The sequence below is a fragment of the Tripterygium wilfordii genome, chromosome 17 (assembly GCF_013401445.1).
Source record: "Tripterygium wilfordii isolate XIE 37 chromosome 17, ASM1340144v1, whole genome shotgun sequence".
NCBI classification, from domain to species: Eukaryota; Viridiplantae; Streptophyta; class Magnoliopsida; order Celastrales; family Celastraceae; genus Tripterygium; species Tripterygium wilfordii.
The window spans coordinates 12,310,569-12,332,564 of NC_052248.1; the positions used below are offsets into that span (position 1 = coordinate 12,310,569).

The 21,996-nt window shown below is 37.8% G+C and overlaps 6 protein-coding genes across 6 annotated transcripts; all 6 read right to left on the reverse strand.

Moving 5' to 3' along the window:
- Positions 1–54: 54 nt before the first annotated feature.
- On the reverse strand, positions 55–1,751 carry LOC119982129 (nicotinamidase 1-like). The gene is made up of 5 exons (XM_038825336.1): positions 1,550–1,751; positions 1,287–1,470; positions 763–896; positions 495–680; positions 55–404 (listed from the first exon to the last, which is right to left on the reverse strand). Exons 1-5 carry the CDS (start codon positions 1,691–1,693, stop codon positions 312–314), a joined length of 741 nt encoding a protein of 246 aa, XP_038681264.1. The 5' UTR covers positions 1,694–1,751; the 3' UTR covers positions 55–311.
- Positions 1,752–4,505: 2,754 nt separating this feature from the next.
- LOC119983163 (putative UDP-rhamnose:rhamnosyltransferase 1) lies at positions 4,506–6,396 on the reverse strand. The gene has a single exon (XM_038826858.1). The coding sequence runs from the start codon at positions 6,209–6,211 to the stop codon at positions 4,799–4,801; it is 1,413 nt and encodes a 470-aa protein (XP_038682786.1). The 5' UTR covers positions 6,212–6,396; the 3' UTR covers positions 4,506–4,798.
- A 5,094-nt stretch (positions 6,397–11,490) lies between these two features.
- On the reverse strand, positions 11,491–14,027 carry LOC119983165 (hemiasterlin resistant protein 1-like). The gene is made up of 5 exons (XM_038826860.1): positions 13,902–14,027; positions 13,043–13,102; positions 12,816–12,899; positions 12,511–12,686; positions 11,491–11,815 (listed from the first exon to the last, which is right to left on the reverse strand). Exons 1-5 carry the CDS (start codon positions 13,921–13,923, stop codon positions 11,717–11,719), a joined length of 441 nt encoding a protein of 146 aa, XP_038682788.1. The 5' UTR covers positions 13,924–14,027; the 3' UTR covers positions 11,491–11,716.
- An 809-nt stretch (positions 14,028–14,836) lies between these two features.
- On the reverse strand, positions 14,837–18,046 carry LOC119983164 (probable glycosyltransferase At5g03795). The gene is made up of 5 exons (XM_038826859.1): positions 17,456–18,046; positions 16,725–17,014; positions 15,916–16,124; positions 15,253–15,413; positions 14,837–15,150 (listed from the first exon to the last, which is right to left on the reverse strand). The coding sequence occupies exons 1-5, from the start codon at positions 17,972–17,974 to the stop codon at positions 15,037–15,039; spliced, it is 1,293 nt and encodes a 430-aa protein (XP_038682787.1). The 5' UTR covers positions 17,975–18,046; the 3' UTR covers positions 14,837–15,036.
- Positions 18,047–18,953: 907 nt separating this feature from the next.
- Positions 18,954–20,900, reverse strand: LOC119981682 (probable glycosyltransferase At3g07620). The gene is made up of 4 exons (XM_038824771.1): positions 20,614–20,900; positions 19,770–19,972; positions 19,348–19,508; positions 18,954–19,257 (listed from the first exon to the last, which is right to left on the reverse strand). The coding sequence occupies exons 1-4, from the start codon at positions 20,883–20,885 to the stop codon at positions 19,168–19,170; spliced, it is 726 nt and encodes a 241-aa protein (XP_038680699.1). The 5' UTR covers positions 20,886–20,900; the 3' UTR covers positions 18,954–19,167.
- Positions 20,901–21,296: 396 nt separating this feature from the next.
- LOC119981946 lies at positions 21,297–21,921 on the reverse strand. Its single transcript, XM_038825085.1, has one exon. It carries the CDS (start codon positions 21,834–21,836, stop codon positions 21,297–21,299), a length of 540 nt encoding a protein of 179 aa, XP_038681013.1. The 5' UTR covers positions 21,837–21,921.
- Positions 21,922–21,996: the final 75 nt, after the last annotated feature.

A 21,996-nucleotide genomic window follows, 5' to 3' on the forward strand; every position in this document is an offset into this window, starting at 1 on the left:
GAGGAAGAATCAGAAATTTACATGAAATCTACACAGAGCATGCACATCTCCGCATTCGATATAAACATGTTCGATTTATTTTACAAAACTGTTACAGGGTTGATACATATGGTGCATATTTTCAGCATATGAAGCACACTAGTAACATCTGCACCATCACTTCTTTTACTTGTTCATTTGTTCAAAATCTTATGTAGGCATCACACACACACAAATAGTACATAAGCTATAAAGCTGTAGGCTTAGCAGAGAATTTTCACACACATTACATTTCTGCTATAGCTAGTATCAGTATGCAGGTGATCAAGGGCTTAAGGGTTCTTTATTGCCCCAAATGAGACTTGGCTGGCTATTTTGGCTCCCCTTCCTTTGGCCATATAAAGGCCTATGTGGTGCATCATTTCCTGCCATGGTAAGAAAAAATGGTCATCGATTTCGGATGTCGAATTACTCAGAATCTCTAGTGTTTTGACATTGCAGCAAACTCTGATTACCTGTGGATGGGGTAGAGTGCCTTTGTTGTTTCTAGCAACATGAAGAGGAACATCAAAGGTAGCACAGCCTCGTGAATACATCACCACGTCGTTCAGAGGACCGAGAAATCCACGATTTCGTGCTGATAATGTGGAGCAAACAAAGTCCAGAACACAGATGTCTGTGCATATCCCCACAACAAGTATCTAAACCAATGCAAATTGTAACCAGAATGAGGAAACCAAATGCTGATGTGAGTTGTATCAAAATTAGAATGGAAACACTTACAGTTTTGATCTGATTGTTCTTCACCCAGTCCACGAAAATGTTTGATCCATCATCTTCAATTGAACCCAGGTACCCATCAAAGCAATCTTTGTGCCTGATTGTTACATTTGGTTCTTTCTCTATCCATTCTAGTTCTGCATTTTTGTTGGAAGTACCAAGTTTTACTTGCTGAGGGTATCAAAAATCCCAATATATACATGCGAACCATATTGTCCGCTTTTCTTTACTAGGCCTACAAGTCTTTGTTTGTCTCTAGTCCGTCTCACTTAATGGTACTTGAGGCCAGAGAAAAGGCCTAGTTGACATGTAAGGAGGTGTGCTTACCCATATAAAACACTCGGTCGGTGGGGACTTACATTACCGATGTGATATTTTAGGTCATAACACTCCCCGCACGTGTGGATTGGACAGACCGACAGCCGAACATGCATAGTAGAGGTTACGTTCAACTGGACAGAGTGCTCCAATACCATATCAAATGAAGCAATAGAACATATATAGAATATATCAAAGTGAATACATACCAGGAACCAACTTTGATTCATTGGTGCCTGCAATACAGTGAGGAGGGTATGGATCCTCAGGCTTGTTAGGTTGATGAGAATCAAGAAAAGCCAGCACAGGCCATCTTTTCTCACAGAAGAGTCTTGCTAGCCTTGTTGATTCATTGATCATTTCTATTATCTGTCCGTTGGGTTCCCTCGGAGCCTGAAATTAATCCAAAACCATAATCAGATAATTTTTTGAATCAACTACAAACACCTGAACAAAAGGGTCCAGGAATTACCAGATTTCCTGCCCCAACAGTGCAGAAACCATTGATAATATCCACAAGCACAAGTCCTGTCACAGCATCTTCAGGCAAAACCACAGACTCAGGCTCTAAAAGGAGCTCACTTTTCACAAGATCGACTGTCTGAGACACCATCATCAGCTACCCAAATTTACTACTCAACAAAATCTGAAATGGAGTAGAGAATAATAAACACACATATAGACAAAATTAGTGATGTGTGCTACTTTCCTAGGCTTCAATAAAAGTAACTCTATTATTTTGGTTAAAAGTCAAAAAGGTGTAAGTAGAGGATAAGATGTGCTTATGCCTCCAAACACACGAGAACACGTAGGGCTCACGAATTCACTTAGATATACATTCAATTCAATCGTTGAAATACCAATTATTGTAATCTTTATCATTTTCGCGTTAAATTAAAGCATTAGATCAAAGTTGATAAAACTCTTTTTAGTGCAAATTACTTCCATCTAGAATTAAATTCCTTTCCATTGCTGTCATTGCCATTTTGGTTTTGACTTTAATGGGCTCGGTTAGGTAACATGGGCCTGGGCTGTCTTCACCAGATGTTGTCTATTAGGTTCTGGGCCCAGGAATAGAAGTCCACATTTCAGTCCTTTTATGTCTCATCTTCGTTTCTCACTTTACAGGGCCCAGGCCATAAAAACAGAGCTACAGTTCGAGCCTCACAACGCTTTTGCAAATTTGCAACATTTGTGATTTTGTACTCAAAATCAACTACAAGCCTACAATGGTTCCACTTCCAACCACTGCTATCTTGTAAGCGTCTTTTTTGCTTCACAGATTCTGTCAGACATACCTAGCTATCAACACCCACCATACCGATACAAGCAATTCCATTTTATCCTCTCAATCTCTTCCATTTTTTCCGGCCACAGTCCCAAGTTTTGTAGCCAAGAAACCCAATTCTTGTTGAAGCCGAGCATGGCTTCCCTTGGTGGGTTTAGCTTAAAATCACAAATGGGTAGCAGTTCCTCAACTGTTGATGGTGTTAATGGGGGTGTTACACTTATAGAGTATATGGGTAAAGGATGAATAGGCGCGGGGGATGATCGGGTAGTGCTGTTGGAGTATATACTACATGCTTGCGAGAGAATTGCTTCTCTTGTTACTTCTCCTTTCATTTCCAGTCTTGACAAACAGACCACTCTCAGTGGCGGTGGGGGAAATGGCAGGGATGCTCCGAAGCCACTCGATATCGTCTCAGTATGTTTGCTCCTAATTGAATTTCAATACAATCGTCAGTTAATCGCTGTTAAGTTTCATTATTTGGATTTTATGCTTGTTAAGATAGACTAATAAATGTTTTCTCTACTTTTAGAGCACATATTCTATTTTGACACCAAGAAAGCGAGTGCTTTATAGAAATTAGAAGAAATATCTCATAGCTTCCATTTAAATGAACAGAAGCTTGAAAATCAATGTCTTATTTATTTTTCAAATGAGGAAGAATTTGGGGGAAAAACGCATAAAAGAATAAAAACTAGTGCTACTCTTAAGCATTGACTTTGCTATTCAGTTGCCTGTAAAAGAACAATGATTATTGCAGGAAATTATTGTTTCCTGATTTGAGAATGTGCTTATTGTAATTATAGAAATTGAAAACCCAGTATATTTTTTATTTGTTTTCTTGTGGGGGGAGAGGGCATGGAACTGTAAACATGGTTTTTTCTTTGCTTTCTCATAAGTTCAAGTGTTCAACTGCTGAGTTAGATGAATACCTGTTTTGTTTCATGTGAGGCCAGCAAATAGAATAAACCATCAATGCATTAGTCATTCCCTCATTTTTTTAATTGGGTCAGCTTGGTTACTTTGACCCTAGCGAATGATGGTAGATATATACTTGAATAGAGTGTTCTTTGATATCTTGTTTAAATGAGTTTGTGAATTGATATCATATGGTGCTCTTCTTATCTTGCCTTGCTGACCTTGTATGTTGCTTCATATGTTTCCTCTTTTCTTTTGCTCTAATAGTTCGTTGTAGCATTTGTTTAACTTCTATGATGGAATGGAAGAAATATTTCTGACTAAAATTTTCTTGGTGTGCAGTATGGAATCATCCTCTCATCCCTTCGGAATTCTGGAAAAGTTGCTGGCATGGCTTCCGAAGAGGATGATGCTCCAGTTTAGGCAAGTGATGGCAGCCCATTTGTGGTTGTTTTGGATCCCCTGGATGGTTCTAGAAATATTGATGCCTCCATTCTGATGGGACATAATAAATGTGGGGACAAATCTTGTTGCTGGAGCTGATTTAGCAAATACGAGATGGGGTCCTGCTTTCTGGACCTGCTGCTGAGTAGTTGTATATGCAAACCAATTGACCTTTGGATTTACTCAGAAATAGTCAGCAGCTTTTTGACTACCATCTTGTCTTCTTTTACTGGAAAAGATGGCAATAAGCCTTTGTCTTTTGTAGCTGGCAGAAAGTTTAGTTCACGTCAAAGCTGCCTACTGTCCAGGTATGCCCCTGCCCTTTCATGAAGTAATCTCATGCACTCATAAAAATTGAAGCTAGTGACAGTATTCAAACATTTTCTGGAAATTATTACTGGAAAAGGTTAAAGAATATGAGAAACAATCAAAGCAAGAGAAATCTCTACCGCTAGGAAGACATTGAGCACTCTAATCTGTGTCTCGACTCTCTTCCGACAAAAATGTTTGTTTAGATATAATATCTATTCATTTCTCAGCTACATTGTCTGTGCCAGCATGATGGTAATGCTTAATGCCACCTCTGAACCTTCATTGTTATTTACATGGACGCAAGAAAGGGTATTGCATTCCCTGCTTGCAGTTAGTCAAACATCATTTTCCTATTCAATATTCCACTTATCGCTTTCTGTATAAAACCTAGTTTCTGCTTTAAACTTAGAAACAGTTTCTTCTACTCATGGTTAAAGTTGCACCGTTCTTTATATGTGGCTTGTAGCGTGCATTCAACATGTCGAACCGAAAAGCATCGGACATTGAGGTTAATGCTTTATCAGGGGGCTGATGCTTTGCTTTTCAAGCCACTGCTACACAGATAGTCCATGCTGATCAAAAGTGCCTTATTTTGCCAAGGTTAGTGTGGCACATCTAGTATACATGCTATAGCAAGTCGTACTCTGATAGTCTGATGTTTCTTCCGTCAAGTAAAGAACAATATTAAATCCACAACCGTGAACCTAAAATTAGACCTCTACAAGCCATACCAGGGAGTGCTAAAAGAATGCTACACCATTATGAACTTTTTGCTGATATTGAGTGCTTTTTTATCTTGTAGTTGCTCAAAAGTTCAACAAACTTGCTTGTGTAGTCATCCTGTAGATCCTGGTTAGCAAAAATTGTTGGCATTTTAGCTGCCTCAGACCTTAGCCTCCTTCCCTCTTGCTCTAACATAACTCTTCTCAAAGACATTGCCACTGCATCAAGGCAGAAAGAGCCGTTTTCATTTCTTTTCACCTCATAGCCTATTCCCTTCTCAACTAAGAGCTTAGCGACTAGACCTTGATCAGCAACCATTGGCATGAGTATCTGAGGGTGTCCGAAACTGAGTGTTTCGATGACAGAACCCCACCCAGAATGAAAAAGGCACCCTCCAATGGCAGGATGAGCAAGTATCTCGCATTGCGGTGCCCAGCCAAAACAGACCATGCCATGGTTAGAAGTCCGAGCCAAAAATCCATTAGGCAACATATCTGAGCTATCTACTCCTTCAGTCTTCCTCAAAATCCATATGTAGGGAAGTTGAGAGAGCTCAATGCCAAGAGCCAATTCTTGGACTTCTTTGATAGGCATCTTGTATTCAGTTCCAAACCCCACAAAAACAACAGATTTTTTTTCTTGTTTGTCCAGCCATTTAAAAATACTAGAGAAGTTAGGATGGCTGAATTTATTCGCTGCAAGGATTGGCGGCAGTATACCAATTGATAAAACTGGTTTTTGGTAGAGCTCTTCAAGGAGATTCAAGTAGTCTCCTTCAAACTCTCTGCAGCTTCGTACGGCAACAAAGTCACAACCCTCCAAAGTCGTTGCAAACCGTTGACCACTCGACAATCCAGATTCATCAGGGAAGTTCAAATTTCTAAAAATCATTGCTGCTTGATCAGGCCTGTGGGAAATAAGAGAAGGAAAAGGAAACCATTCAGGTGCTACTGTGAAGTCTTCCGGCTTGGCTCTCTGGCTTGACGACTTGAGCTCATTTGGTGGCCCAATGAATGCTAAAGAAGAAGCTGAAAACGCACTAAGGTAGGCAGAAGGAACACCAAATTTAGCAGCAGTTTCAGGGATCCAGCACTGGACGAAGTCGAACAGAACATAGTCTGGTAAGTCCTCTTGCAGAAGTTTCTCAAAAGTTTGCTGTAAATGATCACATGCTTTCTTCAAATACTGGATTTCACTTTGTTGCAGGTCAACAGTGGCCTCGCAGTTTTGCGGCAAGCCATCAACTGGAGGCAAGTGAATCTCCACCAACTTAATCTGGTTGGCTAAATCTGAAGGAACAGAAGGCAGCCTCTGAATGTTTCTCGGGGTGGAAACGAAGGATATCCGAACACCCTTTGCTGCTAATCTTTTGGAGAACTCAAGAGAAGGTATCATATGGCCAAATGCCAGCCATGGAAACATCATCACATGACATTGCTTAGAAGCCATAAGATGCTGCTAATACCAAGATCACAAAGATTAATTCCTCTATATTAGTCTGGATTCTTCAATGGAGCCATGAAAACAATCTTTACATGAATGTTGTATAACCAGTTTTATTGGCTGTATATTTAACTGGTGTAATCAGATTTATATAGAGATATGGTAAATGCTTTTTTTTATGGAGCTTCATAATCTTTCTGTGTGTTCATTTATAATCAGAATTAACAGGAATGGCCTTTACTTTAGCTACAGTAGATTATTGAGAGCGAATATTTTGTCTCATTTGGAAGGTGTGACGCTAATAAGCTGTCATGAAATGTTGGACCATTGAAATACCATGAACCATTATAAGTACAATTATTGAAGAATTGTAGAGCCCTCAAATCTATTTTTCCCCCCACAAACTCGAGGTCCTTGCATCGAATTGGCTTATCCTAGTGGTTATAGCATGAAAGATTCCTCAGGTCTGGCGTTAGAGCCGGTGGGACATAATTCATTGGGGTTTCTTAAGTTTTGTAGGCCGATGGCACGGGCCTACTTCTTGGGAGGGGTAAGAGCCCATTATGGGTCTCAGCCCAATCTTACTCGCGCAATGGAATTCAACTCAGGATTAAATTGGTGGCCCATTGTGCACATAAACTAACCATCTCAGGTTTAAAACTAACCCAAGGGTCACAAAGAGACCATTGGGTTGTGGCCTTCCTGGTCAAAAATAATAATAAAAAGAGGTCATCGACATATGTCCATATACGCATATACATACATTACATAGATATACATATATATATATAAAGGAATTCTCACATAAGGGTCTAATGTAAGGGTGTAAACTCGAGATGGCCAATTTAGAGGTGAAAGATCCCTTAGGTCTGGCATTAGAGTCGATGGGACGTAATTCATTGGGGTTTCTTAGATTCTGTGAACCGATGGCACGGGCCTACTTCCTAAGAGGGGTTAAGAGCCCATTATGGGCCTCAGCCCAATCTTATTCTTGTACTGGGATTCAACTCATGACTAAATTGGTGCCCACTGTACACAAACTGGCCATCTCGAGTTTAAAAGTAACCCAATGATCACAAAGAGACCACTAGGCTAGGGCCTTTCCGGTCAAAAATAATAAAATTAAAAAAAAAAAAATAAACGTCCTTGCTATGCCAATGCCATATGCCCATATATGCGTGCGCGCATATTTATATACGATAGTACTACACGTCCATAAACTATGCTTCCATAAAACATCCATAATTAGGTGGCATTCCACCTAAGCAAGTCCAGATGGCAAATTCAAAAAAAAAAAAGCAAAACCTAATATTTGTAAAAAAAGATGGGACTCCCAGAGACGAGAGAGGATTTCCGAAATCGTGAACCCTAAGCTCCCAAAATCGGTAGTCAACTGGCGTACATCCTCACAGCTTCGATCACGGTAATATCTGGTTTCAGTGAGAATAAACGACAACCATTTTGAAGACAACCACGGTAATCTCAGAGAAATCTCTCTTTCGAAGAACTCATTTACTGTGGCAGCAGACATTGTGAGTGTATTTCTCCATTGGAGCGCCTATTTTTTCCCATTTTCTCTTGATTTTTGCAGAATGTAATATGGATCTGGTTGGGTAGAGAAAAAAAGCTACTGACAATATACGAATTTTGTGTGTCCCAGTCTTCATACATGGTGGAGAGCACTCTAGTTTTTTTTTTTTTTTATAATGAAATAATTAAAAATGTAGCATTATTGAAAGAAAAAAACTGCCCTTTAACACTTTCAATTTTACACTGTCGAAAATGGTCAATGTTTGCCAGTGACTGAGACTGAGACTGAGACATTATTGTGCAAATTTCTATTTTTTTAGACACAAATAATGTGATTGATACATCTAATTATACGATAGTTTGCACTGATCCTATTTCATTGCAATGTAAGGGCACGGAGCCAATTTTTTTGTAGTGTAATGAACGGCACTCAACTTAATTATATTGTGTTTTTGATTGTGATTGAGTTGTTCAATTCAGGATGGCAAAGGTTCGAGCAAAAAAGAAGAAATCAAGCGATAAATCAACTGAAAAGCATCAACTGAAAAGCAGGCCTTACACTTTGAATGTAATTAGTTACACTGTCAATGTAATAAGTCACTAATGAGTAAACATGACGGTGCTGACTTATTTAATTTGACAAAAGCTTATTACAATTTAAATGTAAATGTTAGGCTGTTAATGTAATAAGACCATTGTGATTAAATTTGGCAGTGGTGACTTAGTAAACTTGGCAGGTACGTATTACACTGACAATGTAATTAGTTACATAGACAATGTAAGTGGTTACACTGTCAATGTAATTAGTTATATTGTCAATGTGATAAGTCATTGATGCTTGTATGATCTCGGAAGCAATGGTATGGTTGAGTTTGATGCCATATTCTACAAGGTTCTGGTCATCAACATACGTAGTTTTATCCATGTGCTCATTGCAAATCAATCAATTAAATTAATTTGATATGGAACAAAATGAAATTACATTGTTCAATCTACAGTGTAATTAAAATATTCAATCTAAAACTCTGTCATAACCTACAAATCTATACATAAAAGATGCCAATCATTAAAAAAATTGGGCATTTGTTTGATTAGTAGCCCAAATCAGCAACTTCAATAGCATTTAAATCATTAAACAACAACAAATATTGAAAATCTTTAAGTCTTTACTCTTTATAGCCTTAAAAGAAAAACCCAGCCGTATACAGACATAAATGAAATTTAATGGGTATTATGTTTGTTTCTGAAAGGGAAGTCGCGCCGGGACAAGAAGTGGCGAACACTTTGGGGGAAGCGTCGACCAGGTACACCACCAATTATTAGTTACTCTCTCCTACAAACATGATTTCGCAAAGTTAGCAAACTCGAAGCAACATTACAATAAAGCATGAGGAAAAAGAAGAAGTGATACATACTTGATAAAAATCATTGTCGGGATCGTCTTCGTCTCTGAAGAGGTCATTGGGGTCCAAATCTATTGCGACTCACACAACTAGGAAAGATAAAAAAAAATTGTCATCTGAGTTGCGGTGGATAAAAATGGAGATGAGAATTGAGAAGGACAAAAAGCAAATCTTGAAGAGAGGCGGGGGAGAAGCTGATTTTCCTTTTTTAATTTTTTTTAATTGAATCTAGGTGGCATACTTAGGTGGCATGCCACCTAGATTATGGACAATTATGTAAGTTAAAATTATGGACATAAGCCATTTTCGATTTATATACGTACGGACAATAATCACTAGCATTTATCCACGTGGGTATAATATTTGATGGGGCGGAATTACTTTCTTTCGATCTGAAAAAAGAGGAATACAAATTGACTACTCTTCCTAAACTCCGCGGGGAAAAGTGGTTTACGTTGTTTAATCTGAAGGAATCCGTAGCTGTATCAGAAGCCATACATGATGATGATGGAGTGTGGCTTGATATCTGGATCTTGAAAGATTATGAGAACCAAGAGTGGGTAAAGCAATACAGTATCAATAATTCGCCAGCGCTAAATGTTATCGGTGCTTGGCAGGATGGTGTGATACTCTTTGGCGGTGTTTATTACGGTGAAATATTCTATTATGATCCTGAAACTGATGGCCTGACAACCATGGTAAGCCCTTCAAATTCATACACAACCATGGTAAGCCATCCAAATTCATATGCTGGAAGGATATTTACTTGTCCTACAAACCTGGTCTCTCTCAAGCATTATGGAGATTTGATGAATAAAAAGCATCTCCAGGATTCAATTTGATGTTAATGACGCAGTGGTATCATTGTAGGAGTGCAGTTACATATTATGTGGGGTTAAAATATGCTTACATCCTACTCGTTCCCGACCCCACCCACTAAGAAAGCTTTGTGTGTGGGAGTTGTTTTCACTTGTTTTGATGTTAATGATAATACCGAACTCAAAAGGGGATAAATTGTGTACATCTCTAATTTTCCGAGAATATTAATATCCCAACAGTTGATATCTCAATTATCTTAGCTTATGAGTTGGAAGCACATAATTCAAGTGAATTCGTTGGCTTCCCATGATGCATATGAAATCATATGCGGACAACTCACTAGCTGTAATAAATCAGAATACCAGCTACTGAAATCCCTATCATTACCATTAATTTTCAAAAACTATTGCGTTTCTGTTGTAGCATGAGTGAATTTCCAGAACCTCTAGTGTTGCATAAATAATATTCGTATCATTACCAATACAAGAAATGATGTGGAATCTCAGAATGGAAAATCACATGAATATTGTTTGAATTAGCTTATTCATATTAAAATTGCACTAAAATCAGGCCAAGTATGAACAACCTCATAGGCCTCACGAGACTCCACAGACCTAAAGACTTCGCCCCGAGCCAAAGTCCACCACCTCAAGCTGTCCCTCACAGGCCCAAAGGCTTTGACATGTTCTACATCATCTGATGGGTCCCACAAAATGCCTATAAATAGAGAGTCTCACACTTTGCAAAGGAGATGAAAACTTTGTTCAAGAGTCAAGACCACAAGGCGAACAAATTCTCCTTCTCTCCATAATCCACTTTCACGCTGTAAATACACCACCAGACCACCACAAAAGATCATGAAAACACTCCATAATTCGTCCTTTGGCTACATTCTATGCGATGCCCCTAATACTACCTCGATAATGTCCACTCCACATGACGCCCCTAGTACTCTCTCGACCATGTTCAATCTACACAACGCCATCCATGGAGACGCTCCCCGAAACATTTTACAACATTCCATTGATTGTAAATTCCTGCATGTACAGTATATACTCCATACTATAGGCACACCTAGAATAGACCCCGGATTGTGCAAAAAGAACTAAAATATCTTTTAGACGATCATTGTTGAATGATCAAACATATTTTACTTAAGTACAGTAGATTTGGGCCATTTAGCAACTATTAAAAAATCAGTTCAGATCCAATGATATCAATATATTCACACCTTTGCCTAAGATGTCCAAACCAGCTTTCTAGACTAGTGCATCCTCAATTCCGCATGACGCATACATTCAACCTGAGTTCATGGACTCTTATCCTAGCAATTTCCAGGACCAAGGAAACCAAATAAATCCTCAATCATGTTCATGCCTACCATGTAATTAAGAACTACAAACTTCAACTTAACATCAGCAGCTATGAAATGCTACTTAACTGCTAAGCTTTCCCCTTCCCAAGTAGTCTAAAGGTATGAGAGAGGCCAAAAAATAAATCATTGTCCAATAGGCCAAGCATCACCAGAGACGGTGCAGTCTAACAAGAAGACAACATTAAATTAAAGATCTCAAGATTCAACAATTATGTAGCATAAAGTACTTCAAACTCCATGTTCAGGAGACCCAATAATTGAGTTTATTAATATAAGCCCGCAGACAGCTTCATCATCATCTTCATAAAGCATAAAATCCACATAATTGAAGCACCGGTAAAAGCTGATGATCCATCCAATGCATGGTGAATCAAGCAATAGAACTTAGGCACTCATCATAGAACCTGGGTTCCTCCTGCATTCAGACAACATATCCATGTAGAATTGGCACTTGCTGATATCGCTTCCAGAGCTGTTTACGCACTGCAAGAAAAGAGGAATTAATCAGGTATAACGACAAGTGCCATTTCCTACTTCCAAGTTCCAACAAACAAAAGATAAACGACTTCCATCCACAATGCTCCCACAGTGGGCAGGTTTGAAGACATGAAATATGTACGCAGACCGTACCCCACATAATATGGGGAGAGGCTGCTTTCATAAATTTAACATGTGATCTACCTACATGTTGCACCTCTAAAATTCTACCACTTGGCCACATGTTTGTATGTTACTTCCAACAAACGGTGGAATCCAAAGGCACAATTAGAACACATACATAGGAGTCAAAATAAAGCGAGATTCAGAGAGAGAAATGGCAACAAATAATATTTCACAACATTAATTATTGAATGATAACAAAAACTTGTTGATCTAAATATAAGTGTAAGCCAGCTCAGCCAAAAAAAAACCCCGAAGATTTGCTTCAACTGAATCTACAATTATTGCGATACACTAAATCTCAATCACCGAAAATCAAAATGCTACAACACAACACCAATCAATTCCCTAACAATTCCGTGTTGAACAAAATAGATCATGCAAGTAACACAAACCAGCAGATCGAAATAACAAAGGTTTACTGTCAATGGTTGTTTGTACGTAGCTAGTCTCACTCAAAGTTTGGAAGACACATCAAATTAGTATATCAAGGTAACAACTGAGAAAAAAGAGCATACATCTTGGAATGCCTTGAATTGACTATTGCATCCATCAGATCCACCAACACTATTTGTAGTGGGAACAGGAGCAGCAGCAGACTCAGACGCCACAGTTTCATGTTGAATAGTGCGAGGGCCCATCACTGCATCTACAGCCCTGTGAGCTATTGCACTTCCAGTACCAAAAGCCATACCTAAAAAAAAAATTAAAAAAAAAAGGCAAAAGAGGTTTCAGGCGTGGATTTGATTGGGGGAAAAAAAAAAAGATGAGCACACAAACATATATTTAAGTCCATTTAGAAAAAGGCAATTTCATTACTCACCCTGAGCTATGGTTGAACCAATGCCTCCGAGTATAGATCCACCACTGCCACCCTGAGCAGGAGCAGGAGGAGGAGCATGGTTAACTGATTCAAAAAGAAAAGAAAGAAAGATTAGCAACAACATTCAATGGCATACTAACAACACTCTAGTCTAAGAAATTGCCCATCTGTTCAAGAAAAAACTACTTAAGCAAATTAAAATTAAAAGACATATCTAAAAACAGTACCTGTCTGTGGAGGGTTACGTGCTGGGGCTGATCGAGGAGCTGGACGAGAGGCAGACCTTCCTGTAAAAAAGGTTAATTACAGAATACAGGCGGTGAATCTTCTACCATGAAAAGGATAAAACAATCAAACCAAATAACTACATAGGAACTTGTGTATACATATTAGAACCCCAGCATGCTGCCTGAATATTATCCCCAAGAGAACAATAAAATGAAGTGAAAGAAGCAGACAAGTTTAATAGCATTTTCATGATCTCAAATTCGCAAACCCATATAGCAATGACACCGCATACAATATCCAATCAGACATGGGACCAAATGAAAATATATTAACAGGTCCACAGCCTGTGACCTGTCATGTCCAAAAGAAACCTTCAACAAGTCCACCAAAAACATTTATTTTGTTGCTAAGCTCCGCTGTCAGCTGGGTTGCGGCCTAAAACAAGTAAAGAATTCATTTTGGACTTGAACACCAAACGTAACACATTTTTCCCAATTAAAATCCCCAAATCAAAAACTAATCGACGAAACAAAAAAATCAATACCAAAAAAATAACACAAGCGACAGATAATTATTCTAATAGCTATGTAACGAAAAATACAAAGCTAAATCTACATACGAGGACTCTATAGAACACTCTCACAAATTAAATCCATAATCCAAAAGAAATTATACGAATCGAGGTGAGATTAAGCCCAAGATTATCGCTTTCTACCAGAAAACCGAAACATTGAAACCGAATTCAAAAATGAGATAAACATGGCAAAAACCCTCAAAAATCCAATCGAATTCCAAATATCTGAGCACATGTGTAACATCTGAAAGCACGTACATTGATAGATATGCAGGTAAACTAACCTCCGGAGCTGCGACGAGCCATGGCTGCTGATAAAGACGGCGAAAGGTTAGAGACAAAAAAGAGAGTTGTAGAGACCGAGGGAACTCCGTCGGGTTGGGTTAAACCCTGGAAGTCTATTATATAAAATTCGGTAATCTGCTATGGTCGACTTTGTGCTGTCTTAGCTGCATGTCCTACGTGGCATAAATTGACTGGTTCAGGATTGACTTTTGTCTTGTTTGAGATTTAAGAGTTATCAAAAGTTGACGGGGACTCATTCTGTTATGACTTATGGATATGTAAAATATAGATTTTGTCAAAGAGAATTTCTAGACCAAAATGACAAACATCTCAACAGTTTGGTATTCTATTTATATCAAAGCAGGTGTGCATTCATCCTCGATAAAAAGTCCACTCGTTGGGTCTTGAGCAGAGATACTCAATCCACGAGTGCGGGGGTGTTGGACAAAATGTCCCACATCGGTCAAAGATTAGGCAAAGTGCTTGTATATAGGAGCAAGCCTCCTCTCCCCTCAATAAGGCCTTTTGGGGGGAGTTGGATAGGGCCCATAATTATTTACAGGTTACTGAATTAGACTCACAAGATCTAAGTGAATTTGTAAACTTTCAATATGTCCCACATAATACACATAAAATGTACATACAACTCGGTAGATGGAAATACTAACGATTGAGATCTCTATTTGAAAGTTGAGATTCACTATTATAATTTCTAACCATAAAATATAATATAATATTACACACTCATCTCCTCCCAACAAAAAGTGATGGACACGACCACATTCTAAGAATTTTGAATGTAGACAAATAATATTTTAATATTGTAGAGATTTATGATAAAAATGTTCATGCAATTGTTGTTGAATAGAAATACTGTCAAAAAGTGACATTTGAATACGTAAAATAAAGGATCTGTTAAGATACTATGATGCGAGTTCCCTTAAGCTTCTTTAAAACTCTCAAAAAATCATGTTGAAACTCAAAAAGAATTGGTACAACTTGCATTGAGTAGAGTGTATTATTCCTAGTAAAAGTATGACAATTCTACTTGTATGCTGCACAATCTGTCATCTGCTTTTCAATCTGTACAGAGATGGATGCTGCTCAGGTGTGAAGAAATAAGCAGCAGAGGGATCACATTCTGGCAACTCCTAGTTTCGACATTACACGCAGCCAGATATCATACATCACCATGTGAAATGCATCATATCTCTTTGGAGGTGAATTCCACTGGAAGTGCTTCTGAACCTAATTTTTCCACACACAAAAAAAAACACAGGTGTTGGAAAAGAAAGCTTTATAAAATTTTAACATTGTTTCATTGCCTTTGCAGTAAGAATACTAATTTACCTTATCTGTTCCTTCCTGCAGTGAGATATACTGTGTGTCCGTGAGCAATACTAGTCTTTCCTTCATGGCGTAAACTTCATGCTCGTTGAGAATCACTACGGAAAATTTGTCCCAGTCAAGAACATCATTGAATGGCAACTCTGAGTAGCTAGAGAAAATAACTGCAGCAAGTTACATGGAAGTAGTTAGAAAAACAACAGAGGATTCTTGCTGAGATGGAGAAACAGAAAGCTCCTTAGTTGCTAAATGGAGGAATGTCATTTTGAAGACTTTTTATGCCCTTAGAGAATCCAATTTTCACAAAACAATAGGTCTGATTTCTAGTTCTATCATGAAGTTAAGATTTCTATGTCAATCTATTTTGTATATAGTTGATCTGAATATATAAATACACAGGTAAAAACCTCTGATATCTTCTGAATTACATCATATGTATGTGTGACAAGGCCAAGCTAATCATAATTCTTAGGCACAATATCTGTTATCCTGCATAAGATGAGACTCCACAGTTTTTCCAAAATTCTTTCTTTTCTATCAAAAGTTCTATCTTAACGCAGTGTTAACAGTCAGTGAAAATGTAATGAAAACAACAAACAGAAAGGTCATAAATAATCTATAGAATACGATTATGCATAATAGGGTATATATTGAAAACGTGTTTACCAGGAACACATCCACAGTAGATTGAGTCTGCTATGCAGGTACCAATTAGGGTTATACCGTGACAGATGCAATACTTAGACCTAGCGAAATCCTCTCGATCGGGAATTGGCTCCAGGTCAATTTCTGGGTCCATCCCCAAAACTAAAAGTTCTTTCATTTTTTGTCGCATATAAGAATTTATAGGTCCTCCCCATATACCAAATATTGTCCTGCAATACAAGGAAATGATTCTTAAATAAAGCAGCAGAGATAACCAAAGTTTACATTTGTATTGGACAGTTTAGAAGCAGCAATAATTAATACAAACTAAACCACAGAGATTTATATGGCACGCTCGAATTGCTGAGAGAATGATAAAAGGACTTTACCTTTGTGGCTATCAAAGAAGATCTAGAAACAATAAAGTTTATTCACCTCATAAACTGAAACACATGATAAACAACATTTTTTTGTGCAGTTGAAACCTAAATGAAGTGGCTGAGTTTTGGTTAAACAAAGAGCGACAAGAAATGTTGGGTTATAGAAATATAAGTAAAGAATATGAGAGCTTATAAAGACAAGTCAGACGAACATTCAGATCAGTTTTAGAAATAAAAGTATCCAGGACGCATTTAGGCAACAATAAATATGTCAAGCTTCCCTGCAATACTGTCCGGACGATGAATATGGGCTAACACAAGATCGTAAGAGTTTATAAAGACGCAACAAACAAGTTCTTTAAGTGAATTCCTGATCAAGTGACCCCATATAAAGATAATTTCAAAGCGTACCAATTCAAGGATAAGCATATATAAAGCAGATACTCTTACCTGTTCTCTGAGTCATGATTCCTACCATCTTCACAATGAAATGGCTCCATAACTTGGGGGAGTGAGACATCTTTAGCAGGAATATATCCAGCATCCTCATATGGTGAACACAAAACTCGAATCGGGTTGTCCATGAGAAGAGATACTTCTTTACTAGCTCTTACACATTTCTCATGACATGCCACAAAAAAGTGATCAGCACCAGAAGTTCTGTTCCAGAAGGGGTAGTTAAAGATTAATCTCTGAATGTAATTCTCGATGATAGTAGCCATTCTTGTAACAGAAAATGCCTGCACCAAGTAAGATGGGCATCAGAGGGGTGCAAGAAACTGAGAAAGTGATACTAGACAGATACAAAAATATGTTAAGAGTTGTGAGTCTTTTCCATTGCGTATTTTTAACGTCTCCTTCCCATCCTAAAAGCTTCCAAGAAGCATTTTCAGATTCTCAGATGAACATTTTGTTACAGTGACCAAATCAAGCATTTTCCACACAAGAACTCTAAGGAATTTCAACCTTCAATTTGCGTGCGCAAAAATGATGGCCAGGATTATTTATACAGTAACTTACATCTTAACAGTACCAATGAAGATTCTTAATTAGCCAGTTCTGCGTTGGAACATAGCATCATGATTAAACCCATTATGCAGTATAATCTAACTCAAGAAAACAATGGAAAAGCACAGAAACCCCAACAATTATGCACATAAATTACAAGTTGAGGAACTCACCCTCTCTACCATTTTGAGACAAGAAATGGGAATAAAAAAGAGATTAGCCTCATCAAAATTAAGAGTCCTAAGCCGAGTCTCCTTGATATTCTTAAAGAAGAAACTTTCACTGGAATATCTTCCAAATAGAAGACGCGGCGGATAGAAATAGAAATCAGGGTATTCATCATCTTCACTGTACACATACACCTTCAATTTCCTCTCCATCTCCTCATAGTTCCGCTCAAATCCCTCCGCATACCTGAAGATTTCGGGGGCAATAATATCGGAATCTGGGACTTGATGTGGATCGAGTCCCGCCGCAGACCTGAAGATTTTGGGGAAAATAATATCGGGATATCGAATTTGATTGGGATAGCGCCACAAAATGGTACGAAATTGAGGTAGCCAAATATAGGATATGGCGAATAAGCAGAGACCAAGGAAGTAGATTACAGCCAAAAAGAATAAGCTTGTATGGATCCAATTAGTGGGACGACGGATACGCAATCTTCTTCGAGGAATTTCCCTGATCCGCATAATGCCAGATTTTCTTGAGAAAGTTAGAGAGAGAAAGAGCGACAGATTTTCATTTTCTCGAGAGCGCGGGAAAGATTGGGTTTCTTTTCTTGGAAGAGTGGGGTGCCGTTTTGTTTGTTAAACCTGTTGTTTATATCTCCTCACTCACATCCATATATACATATATCCATACATACATACATACATACATACATATATATATATATATGTATATATTATATACAGATATCATTATTTTTCTTTTTTTTTTTTAGAAAAGGAAAAATTACAAAAAAATAAACTTTGGCCCATGTAAACTCCAAATTGTGATAGCCGAGCTCTCTCTAAATATACTTTTAATTTTGAATTATGCAATAAAGAATTCTAAATTTGGACTGCTTCGAATAGGTTTCTCCTTCGAAAGTGAGGCAAAAACTTTCGAAGATTGGACTATACTAAAAAATACCCTAATTTCTTTTATAATCGAGAAATCACTCAATTCAACATCCCTTCAGATAGCTAAGTGAGCGTAGACTTCGGGTCGTTAGAACAACCTACACCACACTAAGAACATGTAAAAATGAGTTGAAACGCATGCGGGTAGAAGCCCGAAAATGAGACAAACCCACAGAATCAAGATTCCACAAAGAAATATCTCAACTGGTTAGTTTAAACTTCTGACCTCGGACACCATACGCCTTAAATGCTGAGAAATAACCAATTAGACCTTCCCCAAGTGATTCAAAAAATACCGTGATGTTGAAATATGAGTTGGGATTCTTGATACTCCAGTGGCTTGGTAATTAATGTTGGATTATTCTATTTTAGATGAGGCAGAATCAAATAAAGTTGGATGATTATGTTAATATTATTGACAAAAATAATGAGTATTGCTGAATGAATAAGTTGGTTTCTACTCAAATAGATAACATAGCAAACCTACTTAGATTTTTGGAATAAAACTTTTCAACTTATTCTTGAGTAATGCATGATTCTTCAATTGCTTCAACAGAGAGCAGACTTAACTCTTCAACTATCAAAAATCATGTTAAACTCAAAAAGAAACTTGTAAAGTGTATTCCTAGTAAAAGTATGACAGTTCTACTTGTATGCTGTACAATCTGTAATCTGCTATTCAATCTGTACAGAGATGGATGCTGCTCAGGTGTGAAGAAATAAGCAGCAGAGGATCACATTCTGGCAACTCCTAGTTTCTACGCTATACGCAGCCAGATATTATACATCACCATGTGAAATGCATCATATCTCTTTGGAGGTGAATTCCACTGGAAGTGCTTCTGAACCTAATTATTCCACACACAAAAAAAAACACACACACAGGTAAGAAATTTTAACATCGATTCATTGCCTTTCCGGTAAGAACACTAATTTACCTTGTGTGTCCCTTCCTGCAGTGAGAAATACTGTGTGTCTGTGAGCGATTCTAGTCTTTCCTTCAGGACGTAGACTTCATGCTCGTTGAGAATTACTACGGAAAATTTGTCCCAGTCGAGAACATCATTGAATGGTAACTCTGAGTAGCTAGAGAAAATAACTGCAGGAAGTTACATGGAAGTATTTAGAAAAACAACAGAGGCTTCTTGCTGAGATAGAGAAACAGAAGCTGCTTAGTTGCTATCCTGCATAAGATGAGACTCAACAGTTTTTCCAAAATTCATTCCTTTTATCAAAAGTGCTATCTTAACGCAGTATTAAAAGTTAGTGAAAATGTATTGAAAACAGCAAACAGAAAGGCCATAACTAATCTATAGAATAAGATTATGCATAATGGGGTATATATTGAAAACATATTTACCAGGAACACATCCACAATAGATTGAGTCCGCTATGCAGGTACCGATTTGGGCTGTACCGTGACAGATGCAATACTTAGACCTAACGAATTTCTCTCGGTAGGAAATTTTCCCCAGATCAAATTCTGGGTCCTTCCCCAAAAGTTCTTTCATTTTTTGTCGCATATAAGAATTCGTAGGTCCTCCCCACAAACCAAATATTGTCCTGCAATGCAAGGAAAAAAACATATTAAATAAAGCAACAGAGATAACCACAGTATACATTTATATTGGACAGTTTAGAAGCTGCAAGAATTAATACAAGAGCAAATTTGCAGACCTAAGGATCAATTTCCAAATTACACTAAAAATTGGAAGCGAAGATAGCCAAACGAAGTTAGATAAGGAGGGATAAGTTAAGTACCAAACTAAACCACTGAGGGAATGATAAAAGACTCTACTTTTGTGACCATCAAAGAAGATCTAAAATTTATTCACCTCATAAACTGAAACACATAATAAAAACATTTTTTTAAAGTGCAGCTGAAACCTAAATGAAGTGGCTGAATTTTGGCTAATTAAAGAGCATAAGAGTGACAGTAAATGTTAGGTTATAGAAATTTCAGTAAAGAATATAGGAGCTTATAAAGACAAGTCAGACTAACATTCAGACAGGTTTTAGATATATGGCAAGGTTCCCTGCAATACTGTCCGGAGGATGAATTTGGGCTAACAAAAGAACGTAAGAGCTTATAAAGATGCAACAAACTAGTTCTTTAAGTGAATTACTGATCCAGTGATCCTATATAAAGATAATTTTAAGCATACCAATTCAAGGATAAGCATATATAAAGCAGATACTCTTACCTGTTCTCTGAGTCATTATTCCTACCATCTTCACAATGAAATGGCTCCATAACTTGGGGGAGTAAGACATCTTTAGCCGGAATATATCCAGATTCATCATATGGTGAACAAAAAACTCGAATCGCGTTGTTCATGAGAAGAGATACTTTTTTACTAGCTCTTACACAATTCTCATGACATGCCACAAAAAAGTGATCAAAACCAGAAGTTACGTTCAAGTAGCGGTACTTCAAGCTTAATCTATGAATGTAATTCTCGATGATAGTAGTCATTCTCGTAACAGAAAACGCCTGCACCCAGGAAGATGTGCATCAAAGGTGTGCAAGAAACTGAGAAAGTGAGACTAGAAAGATACAAAAATATGTTAAAGAGTCGTAAGTCTTTTCCATGTTGTATTTTTAACTTCTCCTTCCCATCCTCAAGGCTTGCAAGAAGTATTTTCAGATTCTCAGATGAACGTTTTGTTACAATGACCGAAATCAAGCATTTTGCATACAAGAACTCTATTGAATTTCAACCTTCAATTTGCGTGCGCAAAATGACTGGCCAATGAAAATTCCTAAAATTTCATTAGAGATTCTTAATTAGCCAGTTCTTTCTTGAAACATAACATCATGACTAAACCCATTATGCACAATAATCTAACTCAAGAAAACAATGGAAAAACAAAGAAACCCCAATAATTATGCACATAAATTACAAGTTGATGAACTCACCTTCTCTACCATTTTGTGACAAGAAATGGGGATAAGAAAGAGATTAGCCTCATCAATATCAAAAGTCCTAAGCCGAGACTCCCTGATATTCTTAAAGAAGAAACTTTCACTGGAATATCTTCCAAATACAACCCGAGGCGGATAGAAATATAAATCAGGGTATTCATCATCTTCACTGTACACATACACTTTCAATTTCCTCTCCATCTCCTCGTACTTCCGCTCGAATCCCTCCGCAGACCTGAAGATTTCGGCGGCAATAAGATCGGAATCTGGGACTTGATGCGGATCAGACCTGAAGATTTTGGGGGCAATAACATCGGGATCTCGAATTTGTTTGCGATAGCGCCATATAATGGTGTGAAATTGAGGTAGCCAAATAAAGGAATAGACGAATAAGCAGAGACCAATGAAGTAGATTACAACCAAAAAGAATAAGCTTGCATGGGTCGGATTAATGGGACGACGGGGAGGCAATCTTCTTCGAGGAGTTTCCCTGATCCGCATAATGCCAGATTTTCTTGAGAAAGTTAGAGAGAGAAAGAGTGGCAGATTTTCATTTTCTCGATAGCGCGGGAAAGATTGGATTTCTTTTCTTCGAAGATGGGAGTGCCGTTTTGTTTGTTAAAGCTGTAGTTAACTTCTCTCCTCAGTCACATCATATATA

What these genes read in the sequence shown, in the direction of transcription:
- LOC119982129 (XM_038825336.1), bottom strand. Translation starts at nt 1,693, where the DNA reads ATGATGGTGTCTCAGACAGTCGATCTTGTGAAAAGTGAGCTCCTTTTA. An exon ending in TGAATCAAAGTTGGTTCCTG is followed by an intron (nt 897 to 1,286) that starts GTATGTATTCAC and finishes ACAAAAATGCAG; the next exon opens with AACTAGAATGGATAGAGAAA. An exon ending in GCACTCTACCCCATCCACAG is followed by an intron (nt 405 to 494) that starts GTAATCAGAGTT and finishes TTACCATGGCAG; the next exon opens with GAAATGATGCACCACATAGG.
- LOC119981682 (XM_038824771.1), bottom strand. Translation starts at nt 20,885, where the DNA reads ATGACTACTATCATCGAGAATTACATTCATAGATTAAGCTTGAAGTAC. An exon ending in AATAATGACTCAGAGAACAG is followed by an intron (nt 19,973 to 20,613) that starts GTAAGAGTATCT and finishes CTTGCATTGCAG; the next exon opens with GACAATATTTGGTTTGTGGG. An exon ending in TGCAGGAAGGGACACACAAG is followed by an intron (nt 19,258 to 19,347) that starts GTAAATTAGTGT and finishes TGGAATAATTAG; the next exon opens with GTTCAGAAGCACTTCCAGTG.
- LOC119983165 (XM_038826860.1), bottom strand. Translation starts at nt 13,923, where the DNA reads ATGGCTCGTCGCAGCTCCGGAG. An exon ending in ACGTAACCCTCCACAGACAG is followed by an intron (nt 12,900 to 13,042) that starts GTACTGTTTTTA and finishes TTTTTGAATCAG; the next exon opens with TTAACCATGCTCCTCCTCCT. An exon ending in AATTCAAGGCATTCCAAGAT is followed by an intron (nt 11,816 to 12,510) that starts GTATGCTCTTTT and finishes CTTTTCTTGCAG; the next exon opens with TGCGTAAACAGCTCTGGAAG.
- LOC119983163 (XM_038826858.1), bottom strand. Translation starts at nt 6,211, where the DNA reads ATGGCTTCTAAGCAATGTCATGTGATGATGTTTCCATGGCTGGCATTT.
- LOC119981946 (XM_038825085.1), bottom strand. Translation starts at nt 21,836, where the DNA reads ATGCGGATCAGGGAAACTCCTCGAAGAAGATTGCCTCCCCGTCGTCCC.
- LOC119983164 (XM_038826859.1), bottom strand. Translation starts at nt 17,974, where the DNA reads ATGCGGATCAGGGAAATTCCTCGAAGAAGATTGCGTATCCGTCGTCCC. An exon ending in GTCTCAAAATGGTAGAGAGG is followed by an intron (nt 17,015 to 17,455) that starts GTGAGTTCCTCA and finishes TACTTGGTGCAG; the next exon opens with GCATTTTCTGTTACAAGAAT. An exon ending in TGCAGGAAGGAACAGATAAG is followed by an intron (nt 15,151 to 15,252) that starts GTAAATTAGTAT and finishes TGGAAAAATTAG; the next exon opens with GTTCAGAAGCACTTCCAGTG.